The sequence below is a fragment of the Corticium candelabrum genome, chromosome 1 (assembly GCF_963422355.1).
Source record: "Corticium candelabrum chromosome 1, ooCorCand1.1, whole genome shotgun sequence".
In the NCBI taxonomy this organism is placed as follows: Eukaryota; Metazoa; Porifera; class Homoscleromorpha; order Homosclerophorida; family Plakinidae; genus Corticium; species Corticium candelabrum.
The window spans coordinates 13,410,502-13,421,594 of record NC_085085.1 but is presented as its reverse complement, the minus strand read 5'-3'; the positions used below and the strand labels follow the sequence as shown (position 1 = coordinate 13,421,594).

The 11,093-nt window shown below is 42.1% G+C and overlaps 3 protein-coding genes across 3 annotated transcripts; 1 reads left to right on the top strand and 2 right to left on the bottom strand.

Moving 5' to 3' along the window:
• Nucleotides 1–2,420: 2,420 nt before the first annotated feature.
• On the bottom strand, nt 2,421–3,294 carry LOC134183322 (small nuclear ribonucleoprotein Sm D3-like). Its single transcript, XM_062650822.1, has 2 exons — nt 2,886–3,294; nt 2,421–2,688 (listed from the first exon to the last, which is right to left on the bottom strand). The coding sequence occupies exons 1-2, from the start codon at nt 3,208–3,210 to the stop codon at nt 2,612–2,614; spliced, it is 402 nt and encodes a 133-aa protein (XP_062506806.1). The 5' UTR covers nt 3,211–3,294; the 3' UTR covers nt 2,421–2,611.
• Nucleotides 3,295–3,296: 2 nt separating this feature from the next.
• On the top strand, nt 3,297–6,471 carry LOC134183311 (protein GUCD1-like). Its single transcript, XM_062650810.1, has 7 exons — nt 3,297–3,397; nt 3,462–3,539; nt 5,049–5,148; nt 5,215–5,306; nt 5,385–5,566; nt 5,760–5,834; nt 6,336–6,471. The coding sequence occupies exons 1-7, from the start codon at nt 3,312–3,314 to the stop codon at nt 6,443–6,445; spliced, it is 723 nt and encodes a 240-aa protein (XP_062506794.1). The 5' UTR covers nt 3,297–3,311; the 3' UTR covers nt 6,446–6,471.
• On the bottom strand, nt 6,316–11,029 carry LOC134183331 (beta-ureidopropionase-like). Its single transcript, XM_062650831.1, has 13 exons — nt 10,896–11,029; nt 10,576–10,835; nt 9,344–9,438; nt 9,200–9,284; nt 8,174–8,250; nt 7,755–7,809; nt 7,584–7,698; nt 7,434–7,515; nt 7,338–7,380; nt 6,888–6,914; nt 6,789–6,829; nt 6,643–6,729; nt 6,316–6,579 (listed from the first exon to the last, which is right to left on the bottom strand). Exons 1-13 carry the CDS (start codon nt 10,997–10,999, stop codon nt 6,490–6,492), a joined length of 1,161 nt encoding a protein of 386 aa, XP_062506815.1. The 5' UTR covers nt 11,000–11,029; the 3' UTR covers nt 6,316–6,489.
• Between the last annotated feature and the right edge of the window lie 64 nt (nt 11,030–11,093).

Sequence of the window (11,093 nt, the reverse complement as noted above, 5' to 3'; positions counted from 1 at the left end):
GTCCAGCTGCTACTCAGACCCAGTCGCTTTCTGTGGCGGAGAAAAACATGTCCACAATTAGGATACACCCCCGTTTGAGCTGTTCACAGACGTTATCCCGTATATTGTGTTAGTGTGCTAGCAGACGTTGTGCGATTTTAGTCGTACAGGTATTGTTCCAAAGCTTAGACATTGGTGCTTACATCGGACTTGTTTCCCTCTCTCTCCGTTGCAGGTTACCAGAGAAACAGCGTTCGTAACTGAAATTACCGGGGAGTGTCCACAATTAGGAACACCTACGCTACGGTATATATATATATATATATATATATATATATATATATATATATATATATATATATATGCGTACGTCAGCGCTTGTCATATGGATTTACGGCAAAATGGAAAGACGGATCGACAAAAATACAATGCCAGATTAATGCAATTTTGACTCCGTAACACATGCACTAAAAGTTGAATCAAGGGTTTCCTTTCAAGGGCTCGACACAATTACAATTTCTCGGCGAGAAATGTGAAACGACTCTCGATTTCGCTCCCGTACGCGACTATTAGTAAGCAAATAACATTGATGCGTGACAAACGGAATAGAAAGGAAAAGCTAAAAAAGGGAAAATTCTGTTTTTTGAGTTTCCGCGCGTTACTTTGACAGAAATTATTGCTACGCAACCATTATCACGTGACTACGTGACCATTGTTACGCGACTATCTCAGTAAACGATCCAAGTGTGCACGAAGAATGAAAGACAAAGCCAGAAGAAGAGCAACCGACAGTCTGTTTTCTGAGTTCCCGCATTTGTTTGACAGAAATTATTGCTACCTAGAGACGCAACCCCATCACTCGCCTAACACAATGCTAGCCGAGCATTTACTAGTTTAGCTCGAGCTCAATTGGCATGACAAGAGAGAGGCTCGCTTCGCTCGCCAATAATTGGGGCGAGCCTTGGCGAGACCCTTCCTAGGTGCACAGTACTATGTTGAGATGTGTGATGGTACAGTACGCACGTGCGTACGTACTGGACGGTCTTGTGACCGACCGGTTGGAAATAACGTTGATTTTGAGCCAATCACAGACATGATGGTTTGTGATGTCCCAATGCAGGTGTAAGACTCTAGTGTAATATCTGTACGGCTTTCCAGGTTGCTGCGCGCCAGTCGTACGGGACTAATATGAGAATGTGCGAGCTCTTAGCTAGAGATGGCCTAGATGACTGCGACCAAAAATCGACTAAATGTGAAAACAAGTCGCTTTTACAAAGAAATTTACGTTAGCGCTCTACGTGCGCGTTCTCCACAATGTCCAAAGGCGCGTCCACGTCCGCTTGTGAATGAAATACTCGCAGCTTGATCGATTTGAAGCGGCCAAACTCACACAAATAAATTTCTTTGCTAAACTCTAGGTACAGTCATCACTCACCCCCCAAATCCAGAATATACGTTCTGTGCTGTCGCTCGTTTTCATGCCAGATCCCTAGCAGCAATTTATTACAATATTTGTGCTTTTCTTTGATTAGACAAAAGAGTCGCCTGTAATTATTAAGTTGCTTGCATTTTCTTGCGTTTGAATTAGTTAAGGTGTTCAAATTGATATACATTTGATAAAAGTATACTAGACGGAAAAATTTGTATTGTCAATAAACTGAATCTGATGATTGTTCGCAGTCGCTCTGGTCTGGAAGTTCGAGGCTAGATAGTGTCAGAGACGGCTCTGGATAGTGTCTGCCTCCAGTGTACTACGGTAGTGTAACACCGCCCCATTCCGGAAATAGGATCGCGAAAGTAGAGACGGTCTGGAACTTCGAGCCAATTTTTTTTGCTTTCTCGGGGCGCGCAAGAGGGCCTGGGTACGAGGCTACTTTCGACTGCTCTCATTCTTTCAAAACGCGTTCTAAAAATCTAATTTATTTTTTCTAGAGTACACACATGTAGATCTTATAATTTGACTTAAAAACTAATTTTGATTTTTGTAGCCCTGTAAGTAGGGAACATCACGTGATACAGTCCCCGTTGCTATCCTCTGCAGGACCACCTAAAGCAAAGGGAGGCCTAGTGTCGAGGCTATAAAGCTACAATTGTGTGATGTAATACCTGAGAATGTAACAGTATTAATGGTTGATGATGAATTCAAAAGCAGCATTCAATTGCAAATAACTAATTAGTATTTCCTACACCTTACTATGCTAGAATGGTTAATTAATTAATATTAATTACCCGTAAATTTCCAGACATAAATAATTATTAAAGCATGCATTTATCATCTATAGACTTTACCCATTAATAGATATACATGTATACAACGACATATCAGAATGACTATTTACCCGAAGCTGCATTCAGTGACTTCAGCCCTACAGTTTCCTTGTTCCAACTGTTCTCAGTATCTGATTACACCTACTTGCTCTTCTGAGCCGCAGTGGGCAAAATTGAGAAACCAAACTCGTATGTATTCAATACTTGTATGATGTCAGCAACTTTGTAATAACAAGGAACCTTGAATAGCAGCTGACAAGGCACCACAAGTCGTGAACTAATGCACCCAATGTAGATTTAAACGCAAATAGTTACAGAGTAGTGTACCAATTAGTCAGTACAATCAAATCTACATCTTCACTAGCTACACTCTTCTTTGATACACATTGCCTCCCGAAGGAGCAACTCCTCTTCCTCTACCAACAACACCCCGTCCAGCAGCTGCAAAGCAGCACATGATACAATTACACAACAAGTCAGTTAAGCTCTATACGTTTTAATAAGTAGCTACTCGTCAAGTCTCATGACTTTTCCAAAGTCATCACAGTGTGATACGTTGAGTCTGTCAACAAGTTTGTCCGCCTCACTGCATTTCTCTCTGTGATTCAGTCTGTCTGAGTTATTAAATACAATCTTACTTCGTTGCCGTAAAAGGGCTGCTTTGCCGCGTCCTCCTCCACTCGCCTGTGCTACCATTTTCGTACCCTTCTTGAACATGGGAGCATTCTTCAACATGTCGGGAAGAATAAAAAAGCGCACTTTGCTGCCACGAATAAAGACTTGCTCTAGTTGCGTAACTCGTCCATCTCTGCTCGTCAATGTGATGTTCTGCAATTGACAGTTCATGTTGTCTTCAGCTTGCAGCAATTTCCCGCGGTAAATCTCGCCTTGATCCGTCTCTAGCGTCACGATATGACCAACCGCTTCATGAAGAAGTTTAACGGGGATACCGATAGACCCCATTTTTCAAGTTACAACGGTAGGATCCCAAAAATACTCGACGATGCTGCGACGAAACTGCAACGTCGCTAGATACTTTCTGCGCATGCGTCGTAAACGTACAAATGAGCGTCATCCTGCACGATGTGCCCCACGTTCGTCAGCGAGAATCTTGGGATTGTGGTTTGGCATGCACCTGGATGGCATTAAGGTTACTTGTACATACAGCTTACAAGCTGAATTCTCTTTGTATCATTGAGATATGTATAATCTAGAGCTTTGCAAGGGTTAGAAAATATGGAAGCGGCTCAGACCTTTCAACAGACTTGTGATCAACAAGGATTTGGAAAAAGGTTTGTCTTCAAAGCTTCAGTTTGTACAATGTGCTTTGTTGTCCTCGGAGTCCCGCAAGCTCGTGCTGACCTCTGTACTTACAACTCAGGCGCACGTGACTGGGACGTCACTGTACAGTGTACACTTCATTTTCTTGAACGTAAAATTGAAAATTACGTAATCTTTTACACAAAAAACATTACAAGTTACCAACAGACCTACAAGTAGACATTTCATACAGTGGATTGCCTTAGCTTGTAATGTGCTGTGATGATGACTGCTGTTGATCTAGCTGTCAATGGTTCGCTGTACGAGTACCTTACCTGGAAGATAAACTTAATTAAGTAAATGATTAACAAACATTGTAGCTTTTGGAACTCACAATGAGTTTCCCAATGTGGTATTCAGCCACGATCAGACTGCTGCACGGTCCACCAGATTCACACGCACGACATTACATCCAGCATATCTTTAGTGTACCTGGATGGTTTTTGATATCCTAAATTTCTTGGTTTGGGAGATCTATATCAAGGTCACCAATGTTGAGACTATAGCGTGAAATGTCAATAGCACCAGGGCTACCAAATCACTGTAATGAAGGGCATAGCTGTGTCTTGCAGATAAGCCGAGGATGCATACATGTACAGTTAGGATCCTGAGGCATCTACTCTAGGATCGGTGTGCTTATGAGTGCCATTTTGTGAAGGAGTTCCACTGTTAGTTTATGATTCTGGTAGGCCTTTCTGCAAGTAGTAGCTAGTGTCATGATGCAGTACGTTGTGTGAAATGTGATCTAGCTAGAGGGGAACTCCCACGGAAATACAACATAATCTCAAAATGTAGGCTTTATCCTGAAACTTCGTCCTGCTCTACTTTCAGGCAAACAGTTGCTTTGGTAGCGGAGGAAACGCTTGTTATGTACGCAACATGCGCCAGGCTGGCACGTCATTGGCGCTAAGCTGCGCCTACACCAAAAATTGTCTGCATAGCTCAGTTATCTTGCCAGCAAACTACATAAAAACTGAAACGGACCAAGAGAACCTCATATTTGAACCCTCTGAGTATTTCTCTTCGTAGATTAATAGAACGAAGGCTAACGCTAATTAGCGTTGAGTTTTATTGCGCTATCCTCATCTTCTGTGAGAGGAGAGGGTCAAGTCTGCTGGGAGAAAATCTAGACGGCGTCTAGCATCCTATTTTCGTTGCAGAGAGGTCTTCTAAGGCCTTAAAACACAAGATCCCTCTATGGCTACCTTTTCCGTTTAGTTTTGGTGTAGTTTACTGGCAAGATAACTGAGCTACGCAAGCAATTTATTTGGTGTAGGCGGAGCTTAGCGCCATTGACGTGTCAACCTGGCGCATGCTCAGTACGCAACCCGCGTTTTATCCCTACCAAAGCAACTGTTTGCCTGAAAGTAGCCCAGCATGAAGTTTCATGATAAAGCCTACATTTGAGATCAGGTTGTATTTCCGTTGGAGTTCCCCTTTAAGTTGATTAATTTCAGTGCTAGTAAACGTTTTGATTACAGTGTCTGGACGATTGATTTGGCTCATCTACTTGCACAATATGGAGTATTACATCAGTTTTTCACAGAAACTCTTGGGGTTGATCCGTCTTATGCAGATCAGGCAAGGGTTTCAATAAATGCATGATATTTATTGCCTTCAATTACGGGTTTGTTGTATTACATGCAGCCATATTATAAGACTGAATTTGAATCTGCAACCTGCAGAATAAACTCATTGTTTGGCAAAGCTGAAGACTTAGGAATAAATATTGGGAAAAGGTATCGAGAGATGGCTTGTGCGCTAGCACTGGTAGCATTGCGGTGAATTGTGTACGTTGATCGTGTCAATATGTGCAGGTTTGTGACTCTTCAACAATTGTATGATCACATTAATGACAATGGAATAGCCATTGTCTTGGTTGACAGCAACATCATCAACCGTAAGCGGCGATGGCATTCGTCTGCTGTTCGTTTCCTCAAGTTCTCCTGCTTCTGCTGCTTCCACGGCACAGATGAAAACCAATTGCTTTCCTATGCTGGTTAGTTCATTGCAGTCTTGAATCAGAACAAATAGAATTGTTGATGGTCAGATGTACCTATCTGCTTTGAGTCTGCTCTGTTGTGGCAGTTTGCTTCACCCAGTGTCATTTGTTGTCATGTCACTCTCTTACTAATTTATGATGTTACTCACTTTGCATTTGCTTGAACTTTTACCAAATTTGTAACTTGCAGGTCATTACATCGTCGTGTGTGGCTACGACAAGGAGACCAACCAGATTCTGTACAAAGATCCAGCACAAATTGAAGGTAAGTATCACCAAGCTTCATATTCTACTGCACTGTATGGACATCATAAGTCAAAATGGCTGCATTTCGTTCACCAGCCACACACCCAGTTACACCAAGAAATCAATATAAGACACTGAGATTTAACTACCCAAGACACGTGATTTTAAAGTTCACTGCACACTACAGCTGCAACTATTTTGTTGTAAACTTTGGCACTATTGAGAGTGCATGCATATGGCAGTGACTAAGACATGCATGATCAGTCAACTAAGGTCCTATGTTGCCACTGCACACGAATAAAAGTGGCTACCTGTCAGTGTTGCCATTGTTTGATGACAAATTTACACACACACACACACACACACACACACACACACACACACACACACACACACACACACACACACACACACACACACACACACACACACATGCATGCACAACACCACAATAATTATGATATTCTGTACACATCCTTGTTACATATAATTACTGTGTGAAATATTTTCTTTGCACTAGACTTGAGTGTTGTCACTGCCTCCACATTTGAAGCTGCAAGGAAGGCACATGGAACAGACTGTGACATTATTCTCTTGAAATTGAGAAAAGATGGCAACACTTCACAATAATTCACATGCAAGGCACAAAAGGATGAATAATAAAGCATCACATCTCAGTGAAAACTTTCATGAACGTTAGGCTTGAAGTCTGGCTTAATGACTTTTGGGAGTTCCTCTGCATACATATCAAGTCTGGATGTCATCTGGGTAAAAACGACAAACTAACCATTGAGACATCTATTGCACTATGTCATGGACCCTCTTACTTGGAAACACCACTTGTCTCGGATCTGACGGCATAAGTTGAGATCTAATTCAGCAACAAGGAGTCCATCATTAGTTCTGGACAGACCCTAGATCACACAACATTGTACACATACAAAGACGACAGATTCATCAAAGATAGTCATACTGGAGTTCGACTGGCATCGGGAGCTGCTACATAGCTGGAACCTACGACATACTCACTGCATAATGTAATCACCAAACATTCAATGTCAATCATCAATACCATAGAAATGTCCAAAGTCCTTGTGTGCTGTTAAGAAGTGACATCAAGTCAAACAAATGTGCAGACACAACAAACACAACTGCAGGAAGCAGGACGCTGTTGGCAACTCGGGGAATTGACAAAGGGTTAAACTGCTCTCAAATATTTACAGTACGTGCTGGGCTAGATCGGTTTCTAGATCTCCAACCAAGAATTTGAAAATATTCCAATAGAAATTTATATTCAGTTGCATATACAGAAAAAACTGTACAGAAAATTTGTGCCACCAATTGTCTTATTTGTAATTGTAATGCAACGCTGCATTGTACTGTACTCCACATTTACTAGGCAAAAATCATTGAATAGAGGCAACTTGTTGTATAGGGTATGTACTATCAAGTCTGAATGAGTTGTGTGAGTATCCTCAGAGTAAACTGCTTCCTACAGGCAACACTGACGAAGGCAACTAACCTGGTTTTCCATCCCCGGACGTGAACTCGCGTTCAAAGTGTTCCTAATGTACACCAAACTGTGAACAGGCCTAATTTCAACACCAACATCACTGACCGTCCCAACACGATTAATTGCAGCCGTAAAGTATGAGTTTGCTATCGCGGCATTCCGTGCCTCGATTGGCCACATTGGCTCACTGATACACAACAAACAACCACGGCAAGCAATCAGAACAGTGAAAAGACTATTTACGTTCATTCATACCTCAATGCTCCTACTGTTGCTGAGGGATTAAATACAATTTCAGCACCGTTGATCCCATACATGAGCCAGTTGAGAGGATGATGGCGACCATAGCAGATGTTGATGGCAATGCGACCTACCAGCATAAAATTGTTGGAAAGTAAGCAACCAGTCACACGTGTTATCAACAACCAAATTGTGTCTGAAACACTCTGTGGCCGGTATTGCCTTCAAAGTAGTAAGTTGACTGTAAAACACAAGCAACACATCAACAATACACATTAGATTTTTAATACATATCGGATAGTGTGTGTGTGTGTGTGTGTGTGTGTGTGTGTGTGTGTGTGTGTGTGTGTGTGTGTGTGTGTGTGTGTGTGTGTGTGTGTGTGTGTGGTGTCTGTCTGTCTGTCTGTCTGTCTGTCTGTCAATACATATACTTCTTATACAAGACATTATTACACTCTACACTAAAAATCAGCAAGTTCTAAGAGAACTATGTCTGTCTGTCTGTGTGCAAGTGGTGTGTGTGTGTGTGTGTGTGTGTGTGTGTGTGTGTGTGTGTGTGTGTGCACGTGCGTGCACACGTGCATGCGCTTGCTATAGCAGCTTGCCTCATTGAAATCTCCCACTCTGGGAATGTGGTTCTTACGTGACTTGCCCAAGACAACTCCATCATTTGATATCACAACTAAAGTGCAAAAAACAAAACTGATTAACTTACTGAAATAAATATATAAAAATATACACTGACATCGTAATTCATAAGCAATGCACATAACGTCAGATTTTTTGTATTTTGTCATCACTCTGCTAGCACGTACAGTAATGAAGAAAGTAGTCTACATCTACATGTATACAATTTAGAATAAGCAGACACCAAGTGAAAATATCAAATAGACCGGTTTTCAGAAAGATGACTTTCGTCAAAGGCACAATGCAATCAACTTCCGGTTTGAGATATACATGATTAACTAAGTAATATATAATATCAGTTATTAGTGACTGTACACTGTACTGTATCTGCAGTTTTCATCAATGTAACTCAATACTTGTAGAGAGCGCTCTAGCTTTAGATTTCGATACACATCCGGGAATCAAAATCTAACGCTATTCGGGAAGCTTATATTGACGTTGATAATGTAACGTACGTTTGGTCAGTCCTCGTTAGACCACACCTCTTTAATGCAAGTTAGGCCAGACCTGTATAAATTTCATTCCTAAGGCCCTGCCCATGATTTTGTAATTCTACTTTACATCACTGATATTGTGGTGCAATGGGTGGAGATGAGCTGTGCTAATAACTGGCATGTCTGGATAAACAATGATCTATTGTGTAGTAATAAGGAATTTCAAAGTTTAGCAGTTAAGTGTTCATTTTCTTTGCTCTCGTGTATCAAAAATAGGTTGTCTGTTCCAAAACTCAAGAGTGTTGTGTGTCTCAAATGCATAAGTTACTGACTGTGTGAAACCAAAATAAAACACGTGAAGTGTGAACATAATAAGAAGTCTAAAACAGTCCACTTATACAACACATGGATGGAGCTCCAGAGTCACACAACTTTGTGAAAACATAATTTCTATGCATCAACCAGTTTGTTCATAGTCGGACATATTTAACTATCAGTTACTTTACTCACCTGCAGTGTTTGCTAGGATGTCACCATGAGTAGAATCTCTCTCTAGTATCGGAGAGATGATCACCATATTGTGTTTCTTGGCCAGCTGTACAACAAGATATAGATGTCACTCTGATATTGACAACAGATTGGTATGCGACAAACTTTTTGACAAAAGACAGTAGTTGGTCCGTCTTCTGCAGATTCTGCAAACTGAGTCCAAGGCAGCTTCTCACGAGTGCAAAAGGCAAATGGCATAGCTATAACATGTACACACATGTTAACCTTAGCATTAATAACCTGACACTCATGGGCATAGTGTCTAGTCCGACTAGTCTGGCTATGCATGGCCAGACCGGTTTATAAAAAATGCACTTTGCCAAACACTCAATGGCACCAACTTCCGTTTAAAGGGTGTACAGCCGATTAAGTAAGTAATATATTTCTACTCATGGCAGTACACCACCGTTGAGCACGTGCTAGCTAGGCCACATGGTGAGATCGGTCATCATTTGCTTCCTACGCCCCTGATGTGTGCTGTGTCATTTCTTCTGAAGCAGGGGCAGTAGAGCTGGGGGATGAGGGGAGCTGGGGATGAGGGGGAGCTGGGGGATGAGGGGGAGCTGGGGCTGAGGAGGAGCTGGGGCTGAGGAGGAGCTGGGGGCTGAGGGGGAGCTGGGGGCTGAGGGGGAGCTGGGGCTGAGGGGGCTCGTGCGACCCCAACTTGGAGGGACTGGAAGATAACTACTACTGATGTCAACCAATGCTGATGTAATAAAATTGTTAGCATAAACATATCAAGCGCAGTCATATGGTGATGTGATGTGTGAAGCGCCGTCATATGGTGATGTGTTGTTAATTCTATAATTTAGAACGCCACGTTCACTAATACGTTCCGCCTACTCATGATTAATCTGTCAGATTCAGCCTACCAACTGAAAATACGCTCTGCCATCTCTGTGAAGGTTTGCTGTTTTGCTGAACATAGCCTTATATAGTCTCACACACCTGTGTAATTTGCAATCAGTTGTTGTCCCAATTCTAGCATAAACAACAGCTGGTGTTGGCTATGTGGAGTGAGAAAACTGTGTAAGACTAATGCCATTGCTTATGCAATGCCTATATATTGTGTAACTATCCGTAAGTACAACTAAGGCTTTCGGATTTTGAATTTTTAAAAAATTAGTCAAAAACAAATCCTTTTAAATATAATGATATGATCTGAGAAGTCTGCAGATGAGAAAGCAAGACGACGAAAGGCGGAGTCGGAAAGCAAAATTAATCAATACACACATGCACGCATGCAACCACATTGTGGCACACACACACACACACACACACACACACACACACACACACACACACACACACACACACACAAACACACACTCACTCACTCCATACTTCCTGATAGCAAATAACATTCACTCCACACTTTGCTGCAGTTTCCGTTATCTCTCCTATCCGCCTGTGTAAGGCATCTCGCTGCTCCGCCACAGGAGCTGTAGTAGGAAGGACGATCCTATTCTGTACCAAACCAACTCGAACAATACGAGGATCCCGTTCTTGTTCTACAGCAGCCGAAAACCGATACCCGGCTAATTCAAAACCTTTAGTGTCAGCCGAGTGAGATGCATCTGCAGGAAATTCCAATTTTCTAAAGGCAAAACGAATCTTCCACGCCCACTCGGTCACGTGTGTATGTTTCCTCGCTTACTCTACTGGTTTTCCGTAGAGAATTCGTTTTACTTCAGTCAGTTCTTCTGGAGGCAAATGTTTTTCGAGCACCGAATCCAACGACTCGACTTCTGCTGACGCCATAACAAAATTCACGATTCAAGTTGATATCAACGACCAAAAAGATGCCGCTAGCCTCGACACCCCAGACTGCTACTACAGTAGTGTGTGACACTCC

Bases quoted from the DNA above. Each gene is read 5' to 3' on its own strand.
- LOC134183322 (XM_062650822.1), bottom strand. From the start codon at position 3,210: ATGGGGTCTATCGGTATCCCCGTTAAACTTCTTCATGAAGCGGTTGGT. The intron at 2,689-2,885 runs GTAAGATTGTAT...GCTGCTTTGCAG, and splicing joins AGCCCTTTTACGGCAACGAA to CTGCTGGACGGGGTGTTGTT.
- LOC134183331 (XM_062650831.1), bottom strand. From the start codon at position 10,999: ATGGCGTCAGCAGAAGTCGAGTCGTTGGATTCGGTGCTCGAAAAACAT. The intron at 6,730-6,788 runs GTATGACTATCT...TGTGTGATCTAG, and splicing joins CCGATGCCAGTCGAACTCCA to GGTCTGTCCAGAACTAATGA. The intron at 6,580-6,642 runs GTAAGAGGGTCC...GTTTTTACCCAG, and splicing joins GAGACAAGTGGTGTTTCCAA to ATGACATCCAGACTTGATAT.
- LOC134183311 (XM_062650810.1), top strand. From the start codon at position 3,312: ATGAGCGTCATCCTGCACGATGTGCCCCACGTTCGTCAGCGAGAATCT. The intron at 5,149-5,214 runs GCAAGGGTTTCA...TATTACATGCAG, and splicing joins ATCCGTCTTATGCAGATCAG to CCATATTATAAGACTGAATT. The intron at 5,835-6,335 runs GTAAGTATCACC...TCTTTGCACTAG, and splicing joins AGATCCAGCACAAATTGAAG to ACTTGAGTGTTGTCACTGCC.